This window comes from Lampris incognitus, chromosome 3, assembly GCF_029633865.1.
Source record: "Lampris incognitus isolate fLamInc1 chromosome 3, fLamInc1.hap2, whole genome shotgun sequence".
Lineage (NCBI taxonomy): Eukaryota > Metazoa > Chordata > Actinopteri > Lampriformes > Lampridae > Lampris > Lampris incognitus.
Window position 1 is genome coordinate 52,866,512 of NC_079213.1, and position 23,210 is coordinate 52,889,721.

Here is a 23,210-nt window from a genome sequence, read left to right on the forward strand (position 1 = left end):
ACTGAACACAAGCCTTCATCCTGTCCTTTCAACAACAACACAAGAAGCTTTACAACAGCACCTTACTGAACACAAGCCTTCATCCTGTCCTGTCAACAACAACACAAGAAGCTTTACAACAGCACCTTACTGAACACAAACCTTCATCCTGTCCTGTCAACAACAACACAAGAAGCTTTACAACAGCATCTTACTGAACACAAGCCTTCAACCTGTCCTGTCAACAACAACACAAGAAGCTTTACAACAGCACCTTACTGAACACAAGCCTTCATCCTGTCCTGTCAACAACAACACAAGAAGCTTTACAACAGCACCTTACTGAACATAAGCCTTCAACCTGTCCTGTCAACAACAACACAAGAAGCTTTACAACAGCACCTTACTGAACACAAGCCTTCATCCTGTCCTGTCAACGACACAAGAAGCTTTACAACAGCATCCTACTGAACACAAGCCTTCATCCTGTCCTGTCAACAACAACACAAGAAGCTTTACAACAGCACCTTACTGAACACAAGCCATCAACCTGTCCTGTCAACAACAACACAAGAAGCTTTACAACAGCATCTTACTGAACACAAGCCTTCATCCTGTCCTGTCAACAACAACACAAGAAGCTTTACAACAGCACCTTACTGAACACAAGCCTTCATCCTGTCCTGTCAACAACAACACAAGAAGCTTTACAACAGCACCTTACTGAACACAAGCCTTCATCCTGTCCTGTCAACAACAACACAAGAAGCTTTACAACAGCACCTTACTGAACACAAGCCTTCATCCTGTCCTGTCAACAACAACACAAGAAGCTTTACAACAGCACCTTACTGAACACAAGCCTTCATCTTGTCCTGTCAACAACAACACAAGAAGCTTTACAACAGCACCTTACTGAACACAAGCCTTCATCCTGTCCTGTCAACAACAACACAAGAAGCTTTACAACAGCATCTTACTGAACACAAACCTTCATCCTGTCCTGTCAACAACAACACAAGAAGCTTTACAACAGCACCTTACTGAACACAAGCCTTCATCCTGTCCTGTCAACAACAACACAAGAAGCTTTACAACAGCACCTTACTGAACACAAGCCTTCATCCTGTCCTGTCAACAACAACACAAGAAGCTTTACAACAGTAACTTACTGAACACACGCCTTCAACCTGTCCTGTCAACAACACAAGAAGCTTTACAACAGCAACTTACTGAACACAAGCCTTCATCCTGTCCTGTCAACAACAACACAAGAAGCTTTACAACAGCATCTTACTGAACACAAGCCTTCATCCTGTCCTGTCAACAACAACAAGTCTAGTGCCTCGTTTAGACTGTGTACATGATCTCCATTACCTGTGGCGTCTCAGTTCTGCTGGCCAGTTACTGTATCGATGGTTCTGCTGCCTAAAGTAAGTATGGGCTCGTCATTCCTACGTGTTGAACCAGGAAGTAGCTCAGCAATGTGATCCAGCAGTAATGATTACGGAAACTTCAGGTAATAACGTTTAACTTTCACTTCTAAACATGTGGCTTAGATAACTGGATTTGTTGGACCATATGTGATACTTGTGTTCCGTTAACCCGTAAAACGTCTTTGTGAAGGTCTGTCTAGCGGTGGTCCTGTATCCAAAATCTCCATCATTAAGCCAGTTAGTAAAATTATATCATAACCCATATATGCATGTCAAAAAACTACAAAAATAAGAACAAAGCTTTAAAAAACTGTAATTATCCTTTAAAAGAAAGATTGTCCCGCAAATGTTAGCTTGGTGGCCACCAGTGAGACCAGACATGGTTGTGAGCATTGGTTCAATCAGGACTAACTTGCATCAGTCAGTTTAAACTTGGAGAGGACTGCAACTCGTTGGTACTTGTCATCATTAATCCACCAGTCACAAGTGATATTCAGTCTTTTTAAAGTTGCCTACAATCAGTTATTCAGATGTTAAATTACACTTCTCACATATGTTAACAGCTTTTGTGTTTTTACATAAATGGGTGGTCTTGATGTCCTTCGTGACGCTCTGCCGGCAGTCCGAGCGACCGCCGCTTCCGGTCGCAGCAATATGACGTTTTTTGTGGGCAACGTTAGTTTTTTGTTGTTTTTTTGTTTCTTAACAATTTCAAATTTACTAACATGGCAATAGCATTTCCATATTAGATCAATAGGACCAGGTGCACACAAAGGAAAGATAGAAACAAAAACACTTTTTTAAACAGACGAGAGGCTGAAATAACATCAATACAAAATACATAAACATTTTAGGTTTATGACATCCTCCATATTTCCTTTATTTTTTATCTGTGAATTTGAATCCTGGTCATTGTAGTGAAAAGTGCATGACCTACGGCCTACCCTAGGTCTGAATAGCTGCAATACTGCATTTAGCTTTCAGCCTATTACTCATATCTCATTAAGCCTACTGTGGTTTGTTTATTTGGTAGTGCGTCTGTTGTTACAGATGACGTCATTTTGACGTGACGTGCAGTATACAAGTTGTTCAGATAGACGGTCAGGAAGCACTATATATATATATATATATATATGTGTGTGTGTGTGTGTGTGTGTGTGACTAGCTTGGTCTAGTCAGAAAGGCAAGAACTGAGGAAGCCTCTTGGATGAGAGGCGAAACGTCTTCACGGATATATATCAAGTCCAGTTGCACTCGATTCATTTCCTTTGGACAACATTAATATCAATATCAATTAAATGATAATATTAATAATATAAATAATATCCATTAAAAGTCAATATTAAAAAAATTACAAATTGAAAGTGACTGTATGTTCATTGAACAGTTAATAGAAAGTTCTGGTACCCGCTCTTAAGTGGTCGTTTATACACGTCATCAAACCTTGCCGGAAGTAGTGTAATTTGCCGTAGAACACTCTAGAGCAATATGGCGACCTACGTGAGGATTCTTGTCGCTGCTGGTCAGAGACCCAGAACATTTCCTCTTCTCCTGCCACAGAAGTGGTCCAGTACGATCAGCAGCGGTACCACACGGTCGTTACTTACCAACACCTCCGCTGCGACCGGAAACGCAACCAGACGATGTTACAGCGCTGTCTTAACGGTGAAACAAAATGTACGCAATGACCGATTCGCTAAAATTCCAACATATCAAGCAGACTGGAGGCTAACAGGAAGACCTGCCCGGTGGGCGCGGGCTGGAGGCGTCTTCGGCGGGGACAGGAAGAGTCTGACCTCGGCCTGCTGCCATCACATTCCCAACAGGAGCTTCAGCAACCGTGCGGGCGGAGCGGCGTTTGCTGGGGAGGACGGAGGAGACGGCGCCGGTTCCGGAGGAGAGGAGTCCGGCGGGGACGGGGGAGGACCTCACAACGGTCCGCAGATGACGGCCCTCACGCCCATGATGGTGCCGGAGGTGTTCCCTCATGTCCCGCTGATCGCTGTCAGCAGGAACCCGGTGTTTCCCCGCTTCATCAAAATCATAGAGGTAAGACGGCATAGTTAAAATGTTCTTCACCAAGTCCTCCAGATTCACTGTTTCATCCTGTATGCCAAAGTAGGTCGATGGATGTGTTTACTGCAGTATTTTGGAGAGAGATTGTGTACATCTGTTCATATACAAAATCCTGCTTTCGTAAGCGTTTATGGAATTTCAGGAAATTAGTGTCGGAGAGGAAGGTCCAGCCAGAGGACCTCCCTCTGATCTTCCTCAGAGGGAGGTCCAGCCAGTGCTTTACCTATGCCCTGTCCGTAGCGTTAGTGGTTGTGTCAGGAAGGGCATCCGACGTAACATTTTGCCAAATCAGTGTGCAGATTGACAGTTTAAAGTTAAAGAGAAGGTTTACAAGATGGTTGTGAGACCAGCCATGTTAAATGGTTTGGAGACAGTGGCACTGATGAAAAGACAGGAGGTGGAGCTGGAGGTGGCAGAGATGAAGATGCTAAGATTTTCATTGGGAGTGATGAAGAAGGACAGGATTAGGAACGAGTATATTAGAGGGACAGCTCAGGTTGGACGGTTTGGAGACAAAGCAAGAGAGACAAGATTGAGATGGTTTGGACATGTGTGGAGGAGAGATGCTGGGTATATTGGTAGAAGGATGCTGAATATGGAGCTGCCAGGGAAGAGGAGAAGAGGAAGGCCAAAGAGGAGGTTTATGGATGGGGTGAGGGAGGACAGAGGAGGTTTATGGATGGGGTGAGGGAGGACATGCAGATGGCTGGTGTGACAGAGGAAGATGCAGAAGACAGGAAGAGATGGAAGCTGTGGCAACCCCTAACAGGAGCAGCCAAAAGTAGTAGTAGTATGCAGACATACAAGACCATACTGGGTCGGTCGAGGCCCGGGTTAACAACAGCCACCATTGGGGCTGTACCCTTTCAGGGTACCAATGGAAACTATAAAATCTGCTGTGGCTACCCCTGAGAAACGGAACAAGCCGACTGAAGAATAAGTATCGGAGAGGAAGGCGATACAGAGATCGAGGCCAAGAGGAGAAGGAATTCTAAATTTAAACATCCCGAAGAAATGCACGTTAAGTCAGTTTCAAGTCAAGTCAGTTTTAAGCCAGATTTCTACTTTTTACCAAAAGGGAGATTTTCTATGTTGTGAATGCAGAGAAAAACTTTATGAAATAACTTAATTTCACAGGAATTGCAGAGAGCAAGAGTACGATGCTTTTTAAGGTTTTTGGAACACACAATTCGATACCAAAAAGGTCTTGAGTAAAATCGGATTTTGTTTGTTTCTAGATGTGGAAAATATTCTTGCCACAAATACCAAAAGACCTTGTGTTGGTGGTTCTTTAGATTTGTAGACTGTGCAGTTGGCATCAAACGTGTGGCAGAAATAATTTCCGGTAACAGTGGATCAAGTTCTCTACAAGCGTTGGATAATCATCAAACCTCTTATGTGTTGGTAAAGGTGAAGGCCTGCCTCTGATGTGCACCTATTTCATTGTATGTGTGTGTGTGTGTCTGTGTAACTGTTACCTGCAATGTGTCTCTCTCTGTCAGGTGAAGAATAAGGCCTTGATGGAACTTTTAAGGAGGAAGGTTCGTCTGGCGCAGCCCTATGGTGGAGTCTTCCTAAAAAGAGATGACAAGTAAGACGCTGTCTTTTTCAGGAAGTCACTTGGAACAGAGTTGAGGAAGTCACCCTCACTTTAAATCTACATCATGAACACACTCTTAAGGTGTCCTGGTGGCTCCACCATATGAGCACACAGCTCAGAGACTCAGACCTGACTGCAGCGCCCTTAGTTTGAATTGAATACAAGACCTTCGCTGCATGTTTCCTCTTCTCTCCCTCCTCTCCTATGTTTCTCACCTATCTCCACTTTTCTGGCAAGAAAGGCTTATTGCTTAAGTGAAAAGGTGCACACATCTAACTTGTCAATTTTAGTAGACCATTGGTGGCATGGTGGCACAGTGGTTAGTGCAGTCACCTCACAACAAGAAGGTTCTGTGTTCGAGCTCGGGGGTAGTCCAACCTAGGGGGCTGTCCCGGGTCGTCCTCTGTGTGGAGTTTGCATGTTTTCCCCGTGTCTGCATGGGTTTCCTCCGGCTGCCCCGGTTTCCTCCCACAGTCCAAAGACATGTAGGTCAGGTGAATCAGCCATGCTAAATTGTCCCTAGGTGTGTGTGTGTGTGTGTGTGTGTGTGTGTGTGTATGTGTGGGCCCTGTGATGGCCTGGTGGCCTGTCCAGGGTGTCTCCCCGCCTGCCACCCAATGACTGCTTGGATAGGCTCCAGCGACCCCAAGAGCAGGATAAGCGGTTCGGATAATGGCTGGATGGATGGATGGATAATGGGTAGTAGGCCATCACGGGTTTTAGAAAGAGAAGTGGACACACCAGTTGAGGACACTACAGTTCTTATTGGCAGAAAGAGAGAATTTGTTGAACTGCTGCAGACATGGTGAACCAAACCATTCAGCTGGGTGCTGCTGTGGTGTGTAGAGTCATCCTTGATCTTGTCTTGTGCAAGCAGCACATCAGCAAACCTTCAAAACCAGATGCCTTCGTGCCCAAACTGGTTTTATTTTGAGCTGCACATTAAAAAGTGTAAAGTTAAAGGTAATACATGATCAGCAGAATAATTTATATCATTGGTATGGGTAAGTATACTGAGAACAGAATGAGTATTTGCTCTGCATAGAGAGATAGAAGCCTTGTGTTGAAGCAGCATAGGCCAGTTGTGTTGAAGCAGCATAGGCATGTATTGAAGCAGCATAGGCATGTTGTATTGAAGCAGCATAGGCCAGCTGTATTGAAGCAGCATAGACCAGTTAAGAGCAACACTTCTGCGCACACAAGACTTTTAAGAAGGATGTGAAAATGCTGCAGGTTTATCAAGTAGTCCACCTTCCCTCAATATAGTTTCCTTTATCATGTGCATGACAAGTAAAATCTTTCTTTCCTGATTATTTATTCACACAACACTTCCCCATAGTAATATATCATGTATGCAGTATTCTGCCCAACTGAACTGAAATGTAGGAGTGAATAAATAGAAAACGGTAGCTTGCTTGATAGTAGTTTCTCTGTGTGTGCTGAGTCCAACCCTCTTTCCCTTAGAGATGTCTTACAATGATGTGTTCTAGAACTGTGTGTAACTAATATAGCTGCAGTGTGATACACTGAATCTAGAAACTTAATGGGGTTGTTCAGTTTCTGGGGGCTTTACTATGGGCCTGTTCAGACCTGATATTTTTATCTAGATTTTGTCTAGTGTTGGGGGGCTCCTCCTGAAGTCCACTGTCATCTCCACTGTTTTGAGTGTGTTAAGCTCCAGGTTGTTACGGTCACACCAGAGGACCAGCTGATCAACCTCCCATCTATCTCTAGGTAGACTCGTCACCATCCTGGGTAAGGCCAATGATGGTTGTGTCATCTGCAAACCTCAGGAGTTTAACAGACGGTTCACCTGAGGTGCAGTCATTTGTGCAGAGGGACAAGAGTAAAAATCATCAAGAGATGAGGCCAATATTCAGAATCAGAATCAGAATACTTTATTCATCCCCGAGGGGAAATTGGGTACTATTACAGACACTCACGCTCTAATAAGTAAAAACTCTCCTATTTACTTCAGTAAACAGGAGAGTTTTGGAAACATGTCAAATTGGAACATGAATGTGCCAATTTAACAACACTAAATGAAATCCTAAAAATTCATTGTGTTGTTAAATTGTCCGTGTGTGGGTGTGGGTGTGTGGTTGGGCAGGCTCTGTGATTCCCTGGCGGCCTGTCCAGGGTATCTCCCCGCCTGCTGCCCAGTGACTGCTGGGATAGGCTCCAGCATCCCGCGACCCTGAGAGCAGGACAAGTGGTTTGGATAATGGATGGACGGATGGATGGTCATATGAATGTATTAATCCTCCAATGCCGTTCTGCCTGGCTGTTCCTACTTTCTGACACAGCATGGTGAGATTTAAACCTGTGCTTACTGTACAGCATTGCTGTGATTTGTGTGAACTTGATATTGATGCTTTGTCTAATGAACATACGTGGTGTGTTTGAGCCGTCTGCAAGGCTCCTGAATAAACCTTGTTTATTTTTAATTTTATTTATCTTGTCAGTTTAGAATCCTGTCAAGCACCCCACTTACTTTTACATATGGCGTAAACCACTACTCCATGTCAGGATCTGAGGTGGATGTTCTAGGTGCCATCTATGTTACAGCGATATTAGTCTACATCCGTGACTTTCTCCGTGTTTCTCTGTGTTTCTAGTAACGAGTCGGATGTGGTGGAGTCTCTGGATGCCATCTATCCTACAGGCACGTTTGTTCAGATACACGAGATGCAGGACCTGGGCGACAAGCTGAGAATGATTGTCATGGGACATCGCAGGTTAGAAATACTTCCTCCAACTCCCCCCTGCTACTTATACACATATTACATATGTGTTTAAAATAGACCTTTTGTGTTGTTGTTGCTGTTCATCATTTTTATTTTCTTTCATTGTGAAGCACTGTGACTCAGTCTGTGAAAGGTGCTATATAAATAAACTTTACTTCGACAGTAAAGGTCTTTGGCTGTAAAGGTCTTTGGCAGTAAAGGTGTTTGGCAGGATCGTTCTAACTAATAATTAATTTTTTTCTTTGTCTTACCAAAGAGGCTCTTTATCTAACGAGTAATTGTTCCTCAAGGGAGTTCCCTTGTCTTACATGAGGTATTTCATCACATGCATCTGTTAAAATGTTTGCAACTGAACGTTGCAATCATAATGAATGCAGAGGTGGGACTGGCCTGTCTTTCTAGATCACATTCCATTCATATAGGGGTACAGAGGTGAAGGGTCAAGACCATAACATTCATATAGGGGTACAGGGATCAAGGGTCAAGACCATGATATTCATATAGGGGTACAGAGGTCAAGGGTCAAGGCCATAACATCCTTAGGGTAAGTAGACGTGATTAGATATGAGTTAGTGGGGGAAATGATGTAAGGTCTTTCTTGTAAAGATATGTTCTCAACCTACTTGAGATAAGGAGTCATGAGGACATGGGGATTTCTGTCCTCGCACATGTGAAAGGATTTGATTTTAAGGTATAAACTGAGATGTCTTAATATCTTCAGTACTACAAACTAATAAGTTTGAATAAGTTGAAAATATTTTGTCAATACAATGATAAATATTGTTAACTATAGAATAAAGTTCCCTGTATAAAACTGAGCAGTTCTTACTTACTGCTACAAATGGACATATGTAGCAAACAAGGCTCACATATCAATAATTAAGCAATTACCCTGGAGGAGGGTGGTAGGGCTAACATGGCAAATTATTGTAGTCTAATTTTTATCGTGGATTGTCAGGATCCGCATCACATGCCAGCTGGAGGTGGAAACTGAGGAGTCAATGACATCATCCACGTTGTCAGATTCCAAGGCAGAGAGTGAGTTGTATATCAAACCCCCAGCAAGGCGAAAATCTAAACGCAGCCACAAGGACCCGGCTGCTCCGCTGGCAGAGCAGGTGGAGGACAAGGTCTGTGTGAGACAGTTCTGTTTAATACTTCAGTCATCTAGCTTAGTTTGCTATGAATACAGTAAGCTAGACTAGAGTTGTTACTGGTGTTTTATTTCTTTGACATGCAATACAGACCTAACTCCAGCCCCTTCCCTGCTTTAACATCTTCACAAAGTCTAATCTCCTGTTGATTGGAGCCTTTTTTTATTTGTCAGATCTTAGAAGCAGACCTAACGCCAGAGCTTCAAACTCTGTCCCCCTCAGAAATTCTGATGGTTGAGGTGGACAATGTTCAACATGAACAGTTTTCTGTCACAGAAGAAGTTAAGGTATGAACACATTATGTAAACATTTAATAGAATTCAAGTGACTTTTCAGTTTTATAAATTGTATGGAAGATCTCATCTCATTTCATCATCAGCCGCTTGTCCGGGGTCGGGTCACAGTGGCAGCAAGCTAAGTAGGGCACTCCAGACGTCCCCTCCAGACGTCCCTCTCCCCAGCAATGCCCTCCAGCTTGTCCTGGGGTATCCCAGGGCGTTCCCTGGCCAGATTGGACATGTAGTCCCTCCAGCGAGTTCTGGGTCTACCCGGGGTCTCCTCCCAGTTGGACATTCCTGGAAAACCTCCAAAGAAAGGCGCCCAGTAGGCATCCTAATCAGATGCCCGAACTACCTCATCTGGCTCCTTTGATGCGAAGGAGCAGCGACTCTACTACGAGCTCCCTCTGAATGTCCGAGCTCCTCACCCTGTATCTAAGGCTGAGCCCAGACACCCTACGGAGGAAACTCATTTCAGCCACTTGTATCTGCGATTTCACCCTTTTGGTCACTACTCAAAGCTCATGACCATAGGTGAGGGTTGGAACAGAGATTGACTGGTAAATTGAGAGCTTTGCCTTCTGGCTCAGCTCACTCTTCACCACAATGGTCCGGTACAACGTCCGTATTAGAAGACCCAGAGATACTTGAACGCCTTCACTTGAGGCAACAACTCATCCCCAATCCGGAGGGAGCAATCTACCATTTTCCGGTAGAGAACCATGGCCTCAGACTTGGAGGTGCTGACTCTCAGCCTGGCCATTTCACACTCAGCTGCAAACCGCCCCAGTGCGCACTGGAGATCACGTTCTGATGAAGCCAACAAAACCACATCTGTGAAGAGCAGAGATGCAATTCAGAGGTTCCCAAAACAGACACACTCCTCACCTCGGCTGTGCCTCGAGATCCTGTCCATGAATGTCACAAACAGAATCGGAGACAAGGGACAACCTTGGTGGAGTCTGACACCCACCGAAAACACGTTTGACTTTGTGCTGAGAATGTGGACACAGCTGTCACTTCGGTTATACAAGGACCAGATGGCTTGTAGCAACTGCCCCGGTACCCCATACTCCCACAGTACCCCCCACAGAGTGCCTCGGGGTACACAGTTGTAAGCCTTCTCCAAGTCCACAAAACACATGTAGACTGGCTGGTCAAACTCCCACACCTCCCTCAGCACTTCCGCAAGGGTAAAAAGTTGGTCCATTTTTCCATGGCCAGAACGGAATCTGCATTGTTCCTCCTGGATCCGAGGTTCGTTAATCAGTCGGAGCCTCCTTTCCAGCACCCTAGAGTAGACTTTCCCAGGGAGGCTGAGCAGTGTGATGCCCCAATAATTGGAGCACACCCTCCAGTCCCGAGTTTCAGCACCATGCCTCTAAGAATCACCACCTTAATGTGATGGAGGGGTTTGGGTGTCCCGATGATCCTGGTAGCTGTGTTGTTGGGGGCAATAGCTCCTGGTTGGGTCTCCCAAGGCAAATTGGTCCCAGGGGAGGGACCAGACTAAGAGCGATTCCCAAGAAATCCAATGAAATTACAACAGCAGGGCTACAGCGCCTTGCCCAGAAAAGGGAAACCGGGACCCCCTCCTGAAGCCAGACCAGGGAAGGGAGCTTGCTGGTGAGTGTCTGGTGGCTGGGCCTTGGCCCATGGGGCCCGGTCAGGCCCAGCCCGAAAAAGCAACATTGAGCCACCACCCTGTGGACGCACCACCCCGTGGACCCACCAACCGCGGGGATGAGCATTGGAGAAGGGTGGAATGCAGGCCCCGTCGCAGGCAAAGGTGGGGACCAGGACGTGCCTACTTCTGGCATCGCAGACTGGTCCTCAGGACGTGGAATGTATGGAAGATATAGATTAAAAGTTGTATGTTGTATCCTGATACTTTCAGCTTCATTAAAGTACAATAGAACTACAGTAGGGATTAACAGCATTTTGTATTTACTCTGTTCTTTAGGCACTGACTGCAGAGATAGTAAAGACCATCCGTGACATCATCGCACTCAACCCTCTTTACAGGTCAGTCTGTCTTTGTCAATAGAATTTGGATATTAAGAACCAGTTCTGACTTGAAATCAGTTGCAGATTTCCAAAAATAGGGTTTCGAAGCCATGTATGCACAACATGTGAACGGCATTCAATATTTACAAAGCCTATACAAGTGTTTTAACTGTCTGAACCTGCTACCCAAACATATGAATCACTGACTCTGTTGTGTGTCGACACAGCATGCAGACTGTTCACGACGCGGCTGGTCAGTGCCAACACCCAACGTGGCCAAGTTTCACCAGGGAAAACAGCAGTACAGCAAGCTGCAGTCATTGTAGTCTGATAATACATAACAGAGGAAGCGCTTGCAAAACGGAAAATAATTTACTGCAGCACACTTAAAACTGGCACCATGTTTGATGTGACTGGGAGAGCTCCCAGTCCTAGCACTGGTTCAGTACCCCATGGGAGTCTGATTGCATCCATTGTTACTTCTACCAAAGGGTCCTGTGCTTGTCTGTAGAGATTTCATTCTATGAAAGTCAAGAGATATTTATTATGAGTAAATATATGACTGAATGTTGAATATCTCTTGCCCAAACAATTGTCCATAATGCTTCAGGTGTCCACTATCATGTCACTGCCATGGTGCATTAAGGGGTGTGTACTTGGCACACGAGACTGGATCAGAGTGGTATTAGCAGAAGGGCAGAGTTTTGAAGTGAATTCTAAAACTGATTGGCAGCCAGTGCAGGAAACAGGACAGGGGTGATATGAGAGGTACAAGTTGCATTTGTAAGTAGTCCCTCAGCAGCATTCGGGAATAATTGCAACAGTGCAGTGGTGGCTTGAGTAAGGCAAGTAGATAAGTAATTGAAATAGTTGAGGTGAGAAGAAACAAATGCATGAATACATTTTTTAAATTGAATTAATATAATTAATCAAATGTAAATTTTCCAGTTCATCAAAGAAAAAGCTGAGTAACAGATTTGACACGTCACATTTGAGGTAACACTTGAGTCTCTTGTTGTCAACGTGATGCTTGGACTTGGCATTGTCCAGCCAAGTCGTTCTGATGTTTAGGGCACGTAATCGGTAACTCAGTTGAGCCATCCAGTCACTGAGAGCCAGGCAACACACATGTAATACGTGAAAGTAGAAACATTCAGGTTGCACAAAAGTGTTCCTATTTTGAACCATTCTGTTGTATCCTTGTCTTCTGAACTTGAGTAGCTACCATTTCTATTGAAAATCAGAATCCAGCTCAAACATATTCAGTCTGACTATGTTTGGTTGAAAGTGGCCATATCAAGATTTGCTTATTTCAGGTCTGTAAACATTCAAGGAGCATGGGAACTTTACCCTCCTCCATCTGCTCAGCCCTCCGATGAGGTGGCCAAACAGAACCAAAAAAAAAGCAACAAAAAGAAAAAGTACTTTTGAGGCCGGCAAAGTGCAGCAGAGTCTGATGGATGTTGAGCCACAGCTGACAAAGTACAGCTTAGATTGATTAAAGTGGAGCTTATTCTTACAAGATAGAGCTGAGTTTGTCCAGCCTGACATGTCTGAAAATGGCCACCATATAGTACTGCATGGTGGACCAGTCAGGGCCACCATACAGTACTGCATGGTGGACCAGTCAGGGCCACCCTACAGTACTGCATGAGGGCCCAGTCATACAGAACTGGAGTCAGTCAGGGCATGGACATGGACCATCTTCATGGTTGGGGAGCAGTGCACAGCTTTCAGGCAGTAGGAGACCCAGTTGCCAAAGGGCTAAGGTGCAACTGGCTGAGAGTTGACTTTGGCCTGCGGCGAAATGAAGTGATGGATCAGGCTGTCAGTGGACTGCCGCTCATATTTAATACTGGAAAGTTACACGTGGCATCCGTCCTTTGGACACATGCTCAGGTGGAAACCATGACATATGCAACGGTAGAGGTCTCTGACACAAGCTTATTAGACAACAACAAAATATAGAAATGGCGTAAATTTAAATAAACCACGTGGAAAAACTGATGGAAATTGTTTGAGATGCTGAAATCAAACATGGCGCACACTCATGGTCACTCCAGTACAAGCAGCCAGGATCAGTTGGTTGAGTCTAATGTTACAGAGACACACAATGTCCTTAATCCCAGCTACACTACTTAGATATTATTTTTGAAATATTTTTACCTCTTCCTCAAACACTGATAAGAATCTGGATTTGATATAAACCAGTTTTGATACGCAGAATCGGAATCACAATGGGAATCAATAAAATCCAAACATCACCAACACCAATCAATCATCGGTTGGTTAACTGATCAGTCAGACTGATTAACTGATAGGAATCTTGTCCGCAGTATTACTGAGCAGTAACAGTATGTACTTGTGTATGTGTGTTTTTATATTTGATGTATTTGTGTTTGCAGTCATAGTATGTTGGTGCACAATGTTCCTCAGGGAGTCAGTACTGCAGATGATGCAGGCAGGCCAGAGAGTGGTGGATAACCCCATCTATTTGAGTGACATGGGAGCGGCTCTGACAGGAGCAGAGTCCCACGAGTTACAGGACGTCCTGGAAGAGACAAATGTGAGCAGGCTGCAGTCTAGAAACCGCTTTCAGCTTCACTTTGTTGGTTTCTGTCCTCTGATTATTCAGGGAATGCCGGTTGAGTGTGTGTTTTTGTACAAGACCAGCTTTCACTGGTCAGGTGTAGCTGCACATTATAAATTATTGTTAGATTGTACAGAAATATATTGCACAATATACAAGTAGGAAAAGTGTGAACACATTTAAACTGGTTCCATGTGTTCATACGTGTCTGTATGTGCTGCCTACGCGCTCTGCCTAGATCCCCAAGCGTTTGTACAAGGCGCTGTCTCTGTTGAAGAAGGAATACGAGCTCAGTAAACTCCAGCAGCGCCTGGGACGAGAGGTCAGTCAGCTCACTACTGTCTGTGACTGTCAGTTGTTGTGATCCGTGATCACAATCACATCGACATTTGCTCTTCAACTTAGCTAGTTCCTGTTTGTCCCCCACTCTTTCTGCTGCTTGTGTCCTAGGTGGAGGAGAAGATCAAGCAGACCCACAGGAAGTACTTGTTACAGGAACAGCTCAAGATCATAAAGAAGGTATAGAAATATTTTATGTAGTTTTTCACTGCACCCCTGCTCCCTCCAGAAGATGTGCAGAATCTTATCTATGTAATGTGTGTGATGAACAGTGTTCATGTTGGTTTGTTTAAGGAGCTGGGTTTAGAGAAGGAGGACAAGGAAGCCATTGAGGAGAAGTTCAGAGAGAGACTGAAAGATAAAGCTGTTCCCCATCACATTCTGGACGTCATCAATGAAGAGCTGAACAAACTGGGGCTGCTGGATAATCATTCTTCTGAGTTTAAGTTGGTCTACACATGACTTTACTGTGATCTTTACTGCATTCACTTCTGTTTCATTGTGTGACCACTTTACTAGTCATTGCTGTGCTGCTGCAGTGCTGCTACAGTGCTGTGATGCCGTTCATATTCTGCTTTGTACTACTTGGCCTTCACTTTACTGTAACTCACTTTTTATATTATTGTAAAAATTAAGTATTATCGGGCGCCCGGGTAGGGTGGCGGTCTATTCCATCGCCTACCAACACAGGGATCACCAGTTCGAATCCCTGTGTTACCTCCGGCTTGGTTGGGCATCCCTACAGACATAATTGGCTGTGTCTGCGGGTGGGAAGCCGGATGTGGGTATGTGTCCTGGTCGCTGCACTAGCACCTCCTCTGGTCGGTCGGGGCACCTGTTCAGGGGGGAGGGGGAACTGGAGGGAATAGCATGACCCTCCCACTTGCTACGTCCCCCTGGTGAAACTCCTCACTGTCAGGAGAAAAGAAGCAGCTGGTGACTCCACATGTATCAGAGGAGACGTGTGGTAGTCTGCAGCCATCCCTGGATCAGCAGAGGGGGTGGAGCAGAGACCAGGATGGCTCGGAAGAGTGGGGTAAAGGAAGTACTATCTCCACCATAGTCTACTGTACTCCTACTCCACTTTCTTAAGCTGTACTACTACTACTACTTTCGGCTGCTCCCGTTAGGGGTCGCCACAGCGGATCATCCGTTTCCATTTCTTCCTGTCTTCTGCGTCTTCCTCTGTCACACCAGCCACCTGCATGTCTTCCCTCACCACATCCATAAACCTCCTCTTTGGCCTTCCTCTTCTCCTCTTCCCTGGCAGCTCCATATTCAGCATCCTTCTCCCAATATACTCAGCATCTCTCCTCCACACATGTCTAAGCCATCTCAATCTTGCCTCTCTTGCTTTGTCTCCAAACCGTCCAACCTGAGCGGTCCCTCTAATATAATCGTTCCTAATCCTGTCCTTCTTCGTTACTCCCAGTGAAAATCTTAGCATCTTCAACTCTGCCACCTCCAGCTCTGCCTCCTGTCTTTTTGTCAGTGCCACTGTCTCCAAACCATATAACATAGCTGGTCTCACAACCATCTTGTAAACTTTCCCTTTAACTCTTGCTGATACCCTTCTGTCGCAAATCACTCCTGACACACTTCTCCACCCACTCCAACCTGCCTGCACTCTCTTTTTCACCTCTCTACTGCACTCCCCGTTACTTTTGACAGTTGACCCCAAGTATTTAAACTCAAATGCCTTTGTCACCTCCACTCCTTGCATCCTGACCATTCCACTGTCCTCTCTCTCATTCACGCATAGGTATTCCGTCTTGCTCCTACTGACTTTCATTCCTCTTCTCTCCAGTGCATACCTCCACCTCTCCAGGCTCTCCTCAACCTGCACCCTACTCTCGCTACAGATCACAATGTCATCCGCGAACATCATCGTCCATGGAGACTCCTGCCTGATCTTGTCCGTCAACCTGTCCATCACCATTGCAAACAAGAAAGGGCTAAGAGCCGATCCTTGATGTAATCCCACCTCCACCTTGAACCCATCTGTCATTCCAACCGCACACCTCACCATTGTCACACTTCCCTCATACGTATCCTGCACCACTCCTACATACTTCTCTGCAACTCCTGACTTCCTCATACAATACCACACCTCCTCTCTCGGCACTCTGTCATAAGCTTTCTCTAAATCTACAAAGACACAATGCAACTCTTTCTGGCCTTCTCTATACTTCTCAATCAACATTCTCAAAGCAAACATCGCATCTGTGGTGCTCTTTCGTGGCATGAAACCATACTGCTGCTCGCTGATCGTCACCTCTCCTCTTAACCTAGCTTCTATTACTCTTTCCCAAATCTTCATGCTGTGGCTGATCAACTTTATACCTCTGTAGTTATTACAGTTCTGCACATCGCCCTTGTTCTTGAAAATCGGTACCAGTATGCTTCTTCTCCACTCCTCAGGCATCCTCTCACTTTCCAGGATTGTGTTAAACAATCTAGTTAAAAACTCCACTGCCATCTCTCCTAAACATCTCCGTGCCTCCACAGGTATGTCATCAGGACCAACTGCCTTTCCATTCTTCATCCTCTTCATAGCTGCCCTCACTTCCTCCTTGCTAATCCGCTGAACTTCCTGATTCACTATCCCTACATCATCCAACCTTCTCTCTCTCTCATTTTCTTCATTCATCAGCCCCTCAAAGTATTCCTTAGCACACTCTCCTCGCTTGTCAGCACATTTCCATCTCTATCCTTGATCGCCCTAACTTGCTGCACATCCTTTGCAGCTTGGTCCCTCTGTCTAGCCAATCGGTACAAGTCCTTTTCTCCTTCCTTAGTGTCTAATCTGTCATACAACTCACCATACGCCTTTTCCTTTGCCTTTGCCACCTCTCTCTTTGCTTTACGCTGCATCTCCTTGTACTCCTGTCTACTTTCTTCATCTCTCTGACTATCCCACTTCTTCTTTGCCAACCTTTTCCTCTGTATAATTTGCTGTACTTCCTCATTCCACCACCAAGTCTCCTTGTCTTCCTTCCTCTGTCCTGATGACACACCAAGTACCTTCCTAGCTGTCTCCCTCACTATTTCTGCAGTGGTTGTCCAGCCATCTGGCAACTCTTCACTACCACCCAGTGCCTGTCTTAACTCCTGCCTGAACTCCACACAACAGTCTTCCTTCTTCAACTTCCACCATTTGATCTTCGGCTGTGTCTTCACTCGCTTCCTCTTCTTGGTCTCCAAAGTCATCCTACAGACCACCATCCGATGCTGCCTAGCTACGCTCTCCCCTGTCACCACCTTGCAGTCTCCAATCCCTTTTAGATGGTGCCTTCTACATAAGATATAGTCCACCTGTGTGCACTTTCCTCCACTCTTGTACGTCACCCTGTGTTCCTCCCTCTTCTTGAAATATGTATTCACCACAGCCATTTCCATCCTTTTCGCAAAATCGACCACCATCTGTCCTTCCACATTTCTCTTCTTGACTCCATACTTTCCCATCACCTCCTCATCACCTCTGTTCCCTTCACCAACATGTCCATTGAAGTCCGCTCCAATCACCACTCTCTCCTCCTTGGGTACCCTCTCCACCATGTCGTCCAACTCATTCCAGAATTCTTCTTTTTCATCCATCTCACACCCAACTTGCGGGGCATATGCGCTGATAACATTCAGCAATAAACCTTCAATTTCCAGCTTCATACTCATCACTCTGTCTGACACTCTCGTCACCTCCAGCACGCTCTTGACATACTCTTCCTTCAGAATTACCCCTACCCCATTTCTCCTCCCATTCACACCATGGTAGAAGAGTTTGAACTCACCTCCGATACTCCTGGCCTTACTCCCCTTCCACCTGGTCTCTTGCACACACAGTATGCCTACCTTTCTTCTTTCCATCATGTCAGCCAGCTCTCTCCCTTTACCAGTCATAGTGCCAGCATTCAAAGTTCCAACTCTCACCTCCACATGCCTACCCTTCCTCCTCTCTAGCTGCCTCTGGACATGCTTTCCCCCTCTCCTTCTCCTTCGCCCAACAGTAGCATAGTTTCCACCGACACCCTGCTGGTTAACAGTACCGGTGGCGGTCGTTGGTAACCCGGGCCTTGACCGATCCGGTATGTAAGTCTTATTTATGATCCGCATATTTGATTTGGCAAAGATTTTACGCCGGATGCCCTTCCTGACGCAACCCTCCCCATTTGTCCGGGCTTGGGACCGGCACTAAGGATGTACTGGCTTGTGCATCCTCAGTGGCTGGGTTCTTTCTTAAGCTGTAAATAATTTTTATTCTAGACCAGGGGTGGACAGTCCTATCCTCTAGACCAGGGGTGGGCAGTCTTATCCAGAAGAGGCCAGTGTAGGTGAAGGTCTTTGTTCCAACCAAGCAGTTACACACCTGTGTCTCCTAATCAAGTTCCTCAGCAAAGAATCTGCTGGTTGACTAGTGGGATCAGGTGTGTAACTGCTTGGTTGGAGCAAAACCTGCACCTACACCAGCCCTTTCTGGATAAGACTGCCCACCCCTGGTCTAGAGGATAATGTTTTACACCTAAGAAGTTGGAGCAGATCAGAATAACGTAGGTAGCATACAACATGTTTATAATTACATACAGACTACTTGAAGTGTCAGTAGAGAATGTGTCTTCTGAAGACAGCCAACAGGGTGTACACTTACCAGCATACGTAGTGAGTTAACTAAACACAGATGTGTTGTGTTCCAGTGTGACTCGTAACTATCTGGACTGGTTGACCAGCATGCCTTGGGGCACCAACAGTCAAGAGAACTTGACACTGGAAAGAGCAAAAGAAGTTCTGGAAGAAGACCACTACGGGATGGATGATGTCAAGAAACGCATCCTGGTTAATATGTAGACACAGTCTATTCAGATTCATGTCTTCTTCTGCTCGTCATGTCGTGTCTTGTCTTGTGAGAATGGCTTGCTGCTGTTGTTTAACAAAAAACAAGTCTAGTTCAGAAAGATGTTCTGTTAAATGTGTTTTTTTTACTGTGTCATTACATCAGTCTGGTATCCTGTCTGCTGTGCGTCTGCATCTCTGTGTTAAGGTGTCCAGGTCGTTATCTTTTTTAATCTTAATTATGCTGTTTTTCATGGTTTCTCTCGTTTTCCTCCTGTTTTTCTTGTGTGTCTGTAGGAGTTCATTGCCGTCAGCCAGCTGCGGGGCTCTACCCAGGGGAAGATCCTGTGTTTTTACGGCCCTCCTGGAGTAGGGAAGACCTCCATAGCCCGCTCCATCGCCAGAGCCCTCAACAGACAGTACTTCAGGTTCAGCGTAGGGGGCATGACTGACGTGGCAGAGATTAAAGGCCACAGGTATGGACATGTTTCTTTACCGGTGAGGAAAGTGCCACTGCTTTTACTGCTGGCAGAGTACTGTTCAGAAAAACTACTGACATTTCTGAAATGATACAACACGGGTTTGGAGAAATGATCCTTGTTATGCCATGTAAGCAGCACGGTTCACATATGTGTCTGCATACGTGTCGTCTGACTGGAGGTGTACAAGTTTGTCCACCTGGGGGCAGTTCAGGCACAAGCTTAGTCAGCTTCTCTGTTTCTGCACGTAAGTATTGCATCAGTAGTGTGTACTGGCTGTATACTGCTGTCACGGTGTGTGTGGGTGTTGCACCTTATGGACGCGTAGTGTTAATTAATTCTGGAGGGTGTGCACTGAACAACTGCAGGCTGCACATGACTGCCATCCTACATGCACGTAAGTGTATTAGAGGTAAATCGATATGTGATTTATTTTATATCAGTGCTTTGACTTGGTGGCTTGCTCAGATGTCACACACAAACATCACACAAAAGACAGAGGTAACATGTGCTGTGTGTATATACAGTAGGTGACATTGGGCTACCACTTTGTTTGTTAGTCCCTGTTGTACTTGGCTGTCTTCAGTAATGAAGATGTAGTAAGATTAAACATGTTTGTCTTCTGTAATGAAGACATAGTAAGATTACACATGTTTTTCTTCTGTAATGAAGACTTAGTAAGATTAAACATGTGTCTTCAGCAATGAAGACGTAGTAAGATTAAACATGTTTGTTTTCTGTAATGAAGACATAATAATAATAATAATAATAATGCATTTTATTTGTGGGCGCTTTTCAAAACACTCAAGGACACCTTACAGAACACGGTAAAAAAAAGCAGCACTGTATCAGACAGCGAAAAAACAAAACAAAGAAGGGTAGACAATAAAAAGTTAACATAACAGATAAGTATAAAATCAACATCTGCACAAAACTCAGTGAAGCGTGGATCAGACTGAATATGCTAGTTTGAAAAGGTATGTTTTGAGATGGGATTTGAAGGTTGAAAGCGAGTCAATGTTGTGAATTTCTTGTGGGAGAGAGTTCCATAGGCGGGGGGCAGAACGACTGAAGGCTCTAGTCCCTATGGTAGTCAAGTGGGCCGATGGTGTAGTGAGTTGGAGAGCAGAAGAGGATCTGAGAGTGTGTATATGAAGGAGTTCAGAAAGATAGGAAGAAGCTAAGTTATTAAGGGCCTTAAAGGTGAGGAGCAGGATCTTGAAGTCAATACAGTATATAACAAGAAGCCAATGGAGTTGCTGAAGAACTGGAGTGATATGATCTATGGAAGGAGTTCTGGTAATGATACGGGCAGCTGAATTTTGGACCAATTGAAGCTTATGAAGACACTTGAGGGGAAGACCAAAGAGGATAGAATTACAGTAGTCAATACGTGATGTAACCAGGGTGTGAGTGAGTATGGCTGTGCTTTTAGGTGTAAGTGATGACCAAAGATGATTATTATTGCGTAGGTGGAAGTATGCAGACCAAGTAACATTGTTGATGTGGGCTTCAAAAGATAATGTGCTGTCCAGGATGACACCAAGACTGTTAACCTGAGGCTATGGGGGAACTATAGAATTGTCAGTATTAAGAGAAAAACTATCAGTTTTGGCCAAAATAGATTTAGTGCCAACTAAATGGACCTCAGTTTTATCACTATTAAGGTTGAGGAAGTGGTATGAAAACCAGGATTTAATTTCTAGAAGCAGTCAGAAAGGGAAGTGGGCAGAAGAGTGGAGGTAGGTTTGGTGGATAGATAAAGCTGGGTGTCATCCGCGTAGCAGTGAAATTGAATGCCAGATTTCCTGAAAATGTGGCCAAGAGGTAATAAATAAGTAACAAATAGAAGGGGTCCCAATACAGAGCCCTGGGGCACACCAGTAGTAACAGGAAAGGACTGAGATCTCACATTTTTAAGTTGGACAAACTGAGTGCAGCCAGAGAGATATGATCTAAACCAGTCAGTGGGGATGCCAGTTATTCCAATGGAAGCTAATCTTTCTATGAGGATGTTGTGTGAGATGGTATCAAAGGCTGCACTCAGATCAAGGAGGACAAGTATGGTTAGGAGCCCAGAGTCAGCTGCCATCAAAAGATCATTAGTGGTTTTCACCAATGCTGTCTACTGTGCATGGAGCGAAAACCAGACTGGAATTGTTGAAACAGATCATTGTTAGTCAAGTGAGCGTATATCTGAGATGCGACTGTTCTTTCAAGTGTTTTTGAAAGAAACGGTAAATTTGAGATTGGGCGAAAATTATTAAAATTGTTGGGGTCTGCACCAGGTTTCTTGAGTATTGGAGTTATTGCAGCTGTTTTGAGAGATGAGGGAACAAGACCAAAGGTAAGGGAGGAATGTATGATATCAGTTATTAAAGAGGATAGCGAAGGTAGACAGGCTTTTACTAAATGAGTAGGAAGGGGGTCTAACTGACAGGTAGATGATTTGGATTTGCGAATAAGACCAGATATTTCTGTAACAGTTGGGAGTTTAAAACTAGATAGTGAAGAACAGAGGGGAACATAGGAGGGTGAATAAGATGAACTGTATGGAGTATTGTTTGACGAGGTCAATTGCTGATGAATATTTTCAATTTTAGCATTAAAGAAGGTAATAAAAGCATTACATTGAGCAACTGAATACAGGTGAGGTGCAAGAGTGTCTGGTGGCCGTAAAATATTGTTTATCCCCGAAAACGGTTCTAGTGTTCCCTTCGCCTGATCTAATTAAGTTTGCGTAATAAGATGATTTAGCTGTGGACAGAGCCTCCTTATAATGAAGTATGTGGTCATTATACATGTCTTTATGAACAACAAGGCCAGTTTTCATGTAAAGGTGTTCCAGGCGACGGCCTTTAGCTTTAAGCTGGCATAGTGCAGGTGTAAACCAAGGGGCAGGGTGGGTAAAGGAAACAGCGGGTTTTTAAATGAGCAAGATTGTTTAAAATACTACTATAAAGGCCATCGTTGTAATGAGAGACCAGTTCGTCCGGGGTGGATAAATTGTCTTTGCTGGGGAGGTTATCAATTTCACTAGAAAGAGCAGATAAATCAATATTCTTAATATTACAGAATGAGATGGAGCATGACAAATTTGTTTTGGATACTGTTAAATTAACATCGCATGAAAATAACCTGTGGTCAGAAATGGGCAAATCAGATGCATTGCATTTAAGAGGAGTTACACTAGAGCAGCTAATCAGATCAAGTATGAGTCCTTTAGAGTGCGTAGGAAAATCAATATATTGCTGTAATCCAAATCTGTCCAGGCATGATGTAAACTCCCTTGTGAGAGTATTGTGGACATTGTCCATGTGTATATTAAAATCACCCAGCAATATTACATTGGGGGATAAAGAAAATAAAAAGGTTAGAAAAACAGAAAGTTCATTTAAGAAATTGTTATTGGGCTTCGGTGGTCGATAAACAGTGGCTAGTATGGTAGGATTTGGCCCATTGATTTGTAGGGCAATGGACTCAAATGAAACATGCACAGGCACGGTTACAGAAGACACTTTTCACTGTAAAGTATCGCGACACAACCCCCCCGCCGGTGTCACGGCATTTCCAGGTGTACACAAACCCAGGAGGAATAGTTTGATTAAACTGTGAAAAGTCATTTGGTTGTTGCCACGTCCCAGTCAAGCATAGGAAATCAAATGTAAGGTCATTCAGTAGATCATGAAGGAGTCCCTTGT

General features: G+C 44.6%; 1 protein-coding gene across 1 annotated transcript in view; it reads left to right on the plus strand.

Moving 5' to 3' along the window:
- The first annotated feature begins 2,909 nt into the window (after nt 1–2,909).
- The window catches only part of lonp1 (lon peptidase 1, mitochondrial), a 132,352-nt gene continuing 112,051 nt past the window's right edge, over nt 2,910–23,210 (plus strand). Inside the window, exons 1-12 of the mRNA XM_056276015.1 lie at nt 2,910–3,464; nt 4,994–5,082; nt 7,710–7,829; nt 8,797–8,968; nt 9,166–9,279; nt 11,234–11,295; nt 13,714–13,843; nt 14,106–14,189; nt 14,318–14,386; nt 14,501–14,652; nt 18,895–19,033; nt 19,328–19,506. Of these exons, the coding sequence (XP_056131990.1) occupies nt 3,360–3,464; nt 4,994–5,082; nt 7,710–7,829; nt 8,797–8,968; nt 9,166–9,279; nt 11,234–11,295; nt 13,714–13,843; nt 14,106–14,189; nt 14,318–14,386; nt 14,501–14,652; nt 18,895–19,033; nt 19,328–19,506 (1,415 nt within the window). The 5' untranslated portion in view covers nt 2,910–3,359. The remainder of the gene's footprint in view (nt 3,465–4,993; nt 5,083–7,709; nt 7,830–8,796; nt 8,969–9,165; nt 9,280–11,233; nt 11,296–13,713; nt 13,844–14,105; nt 14,190–14,317; nt 14,387–14,500; nt 14,653–18,894; nt 19,034–19,327; nt 19,507–23,210) is intronic.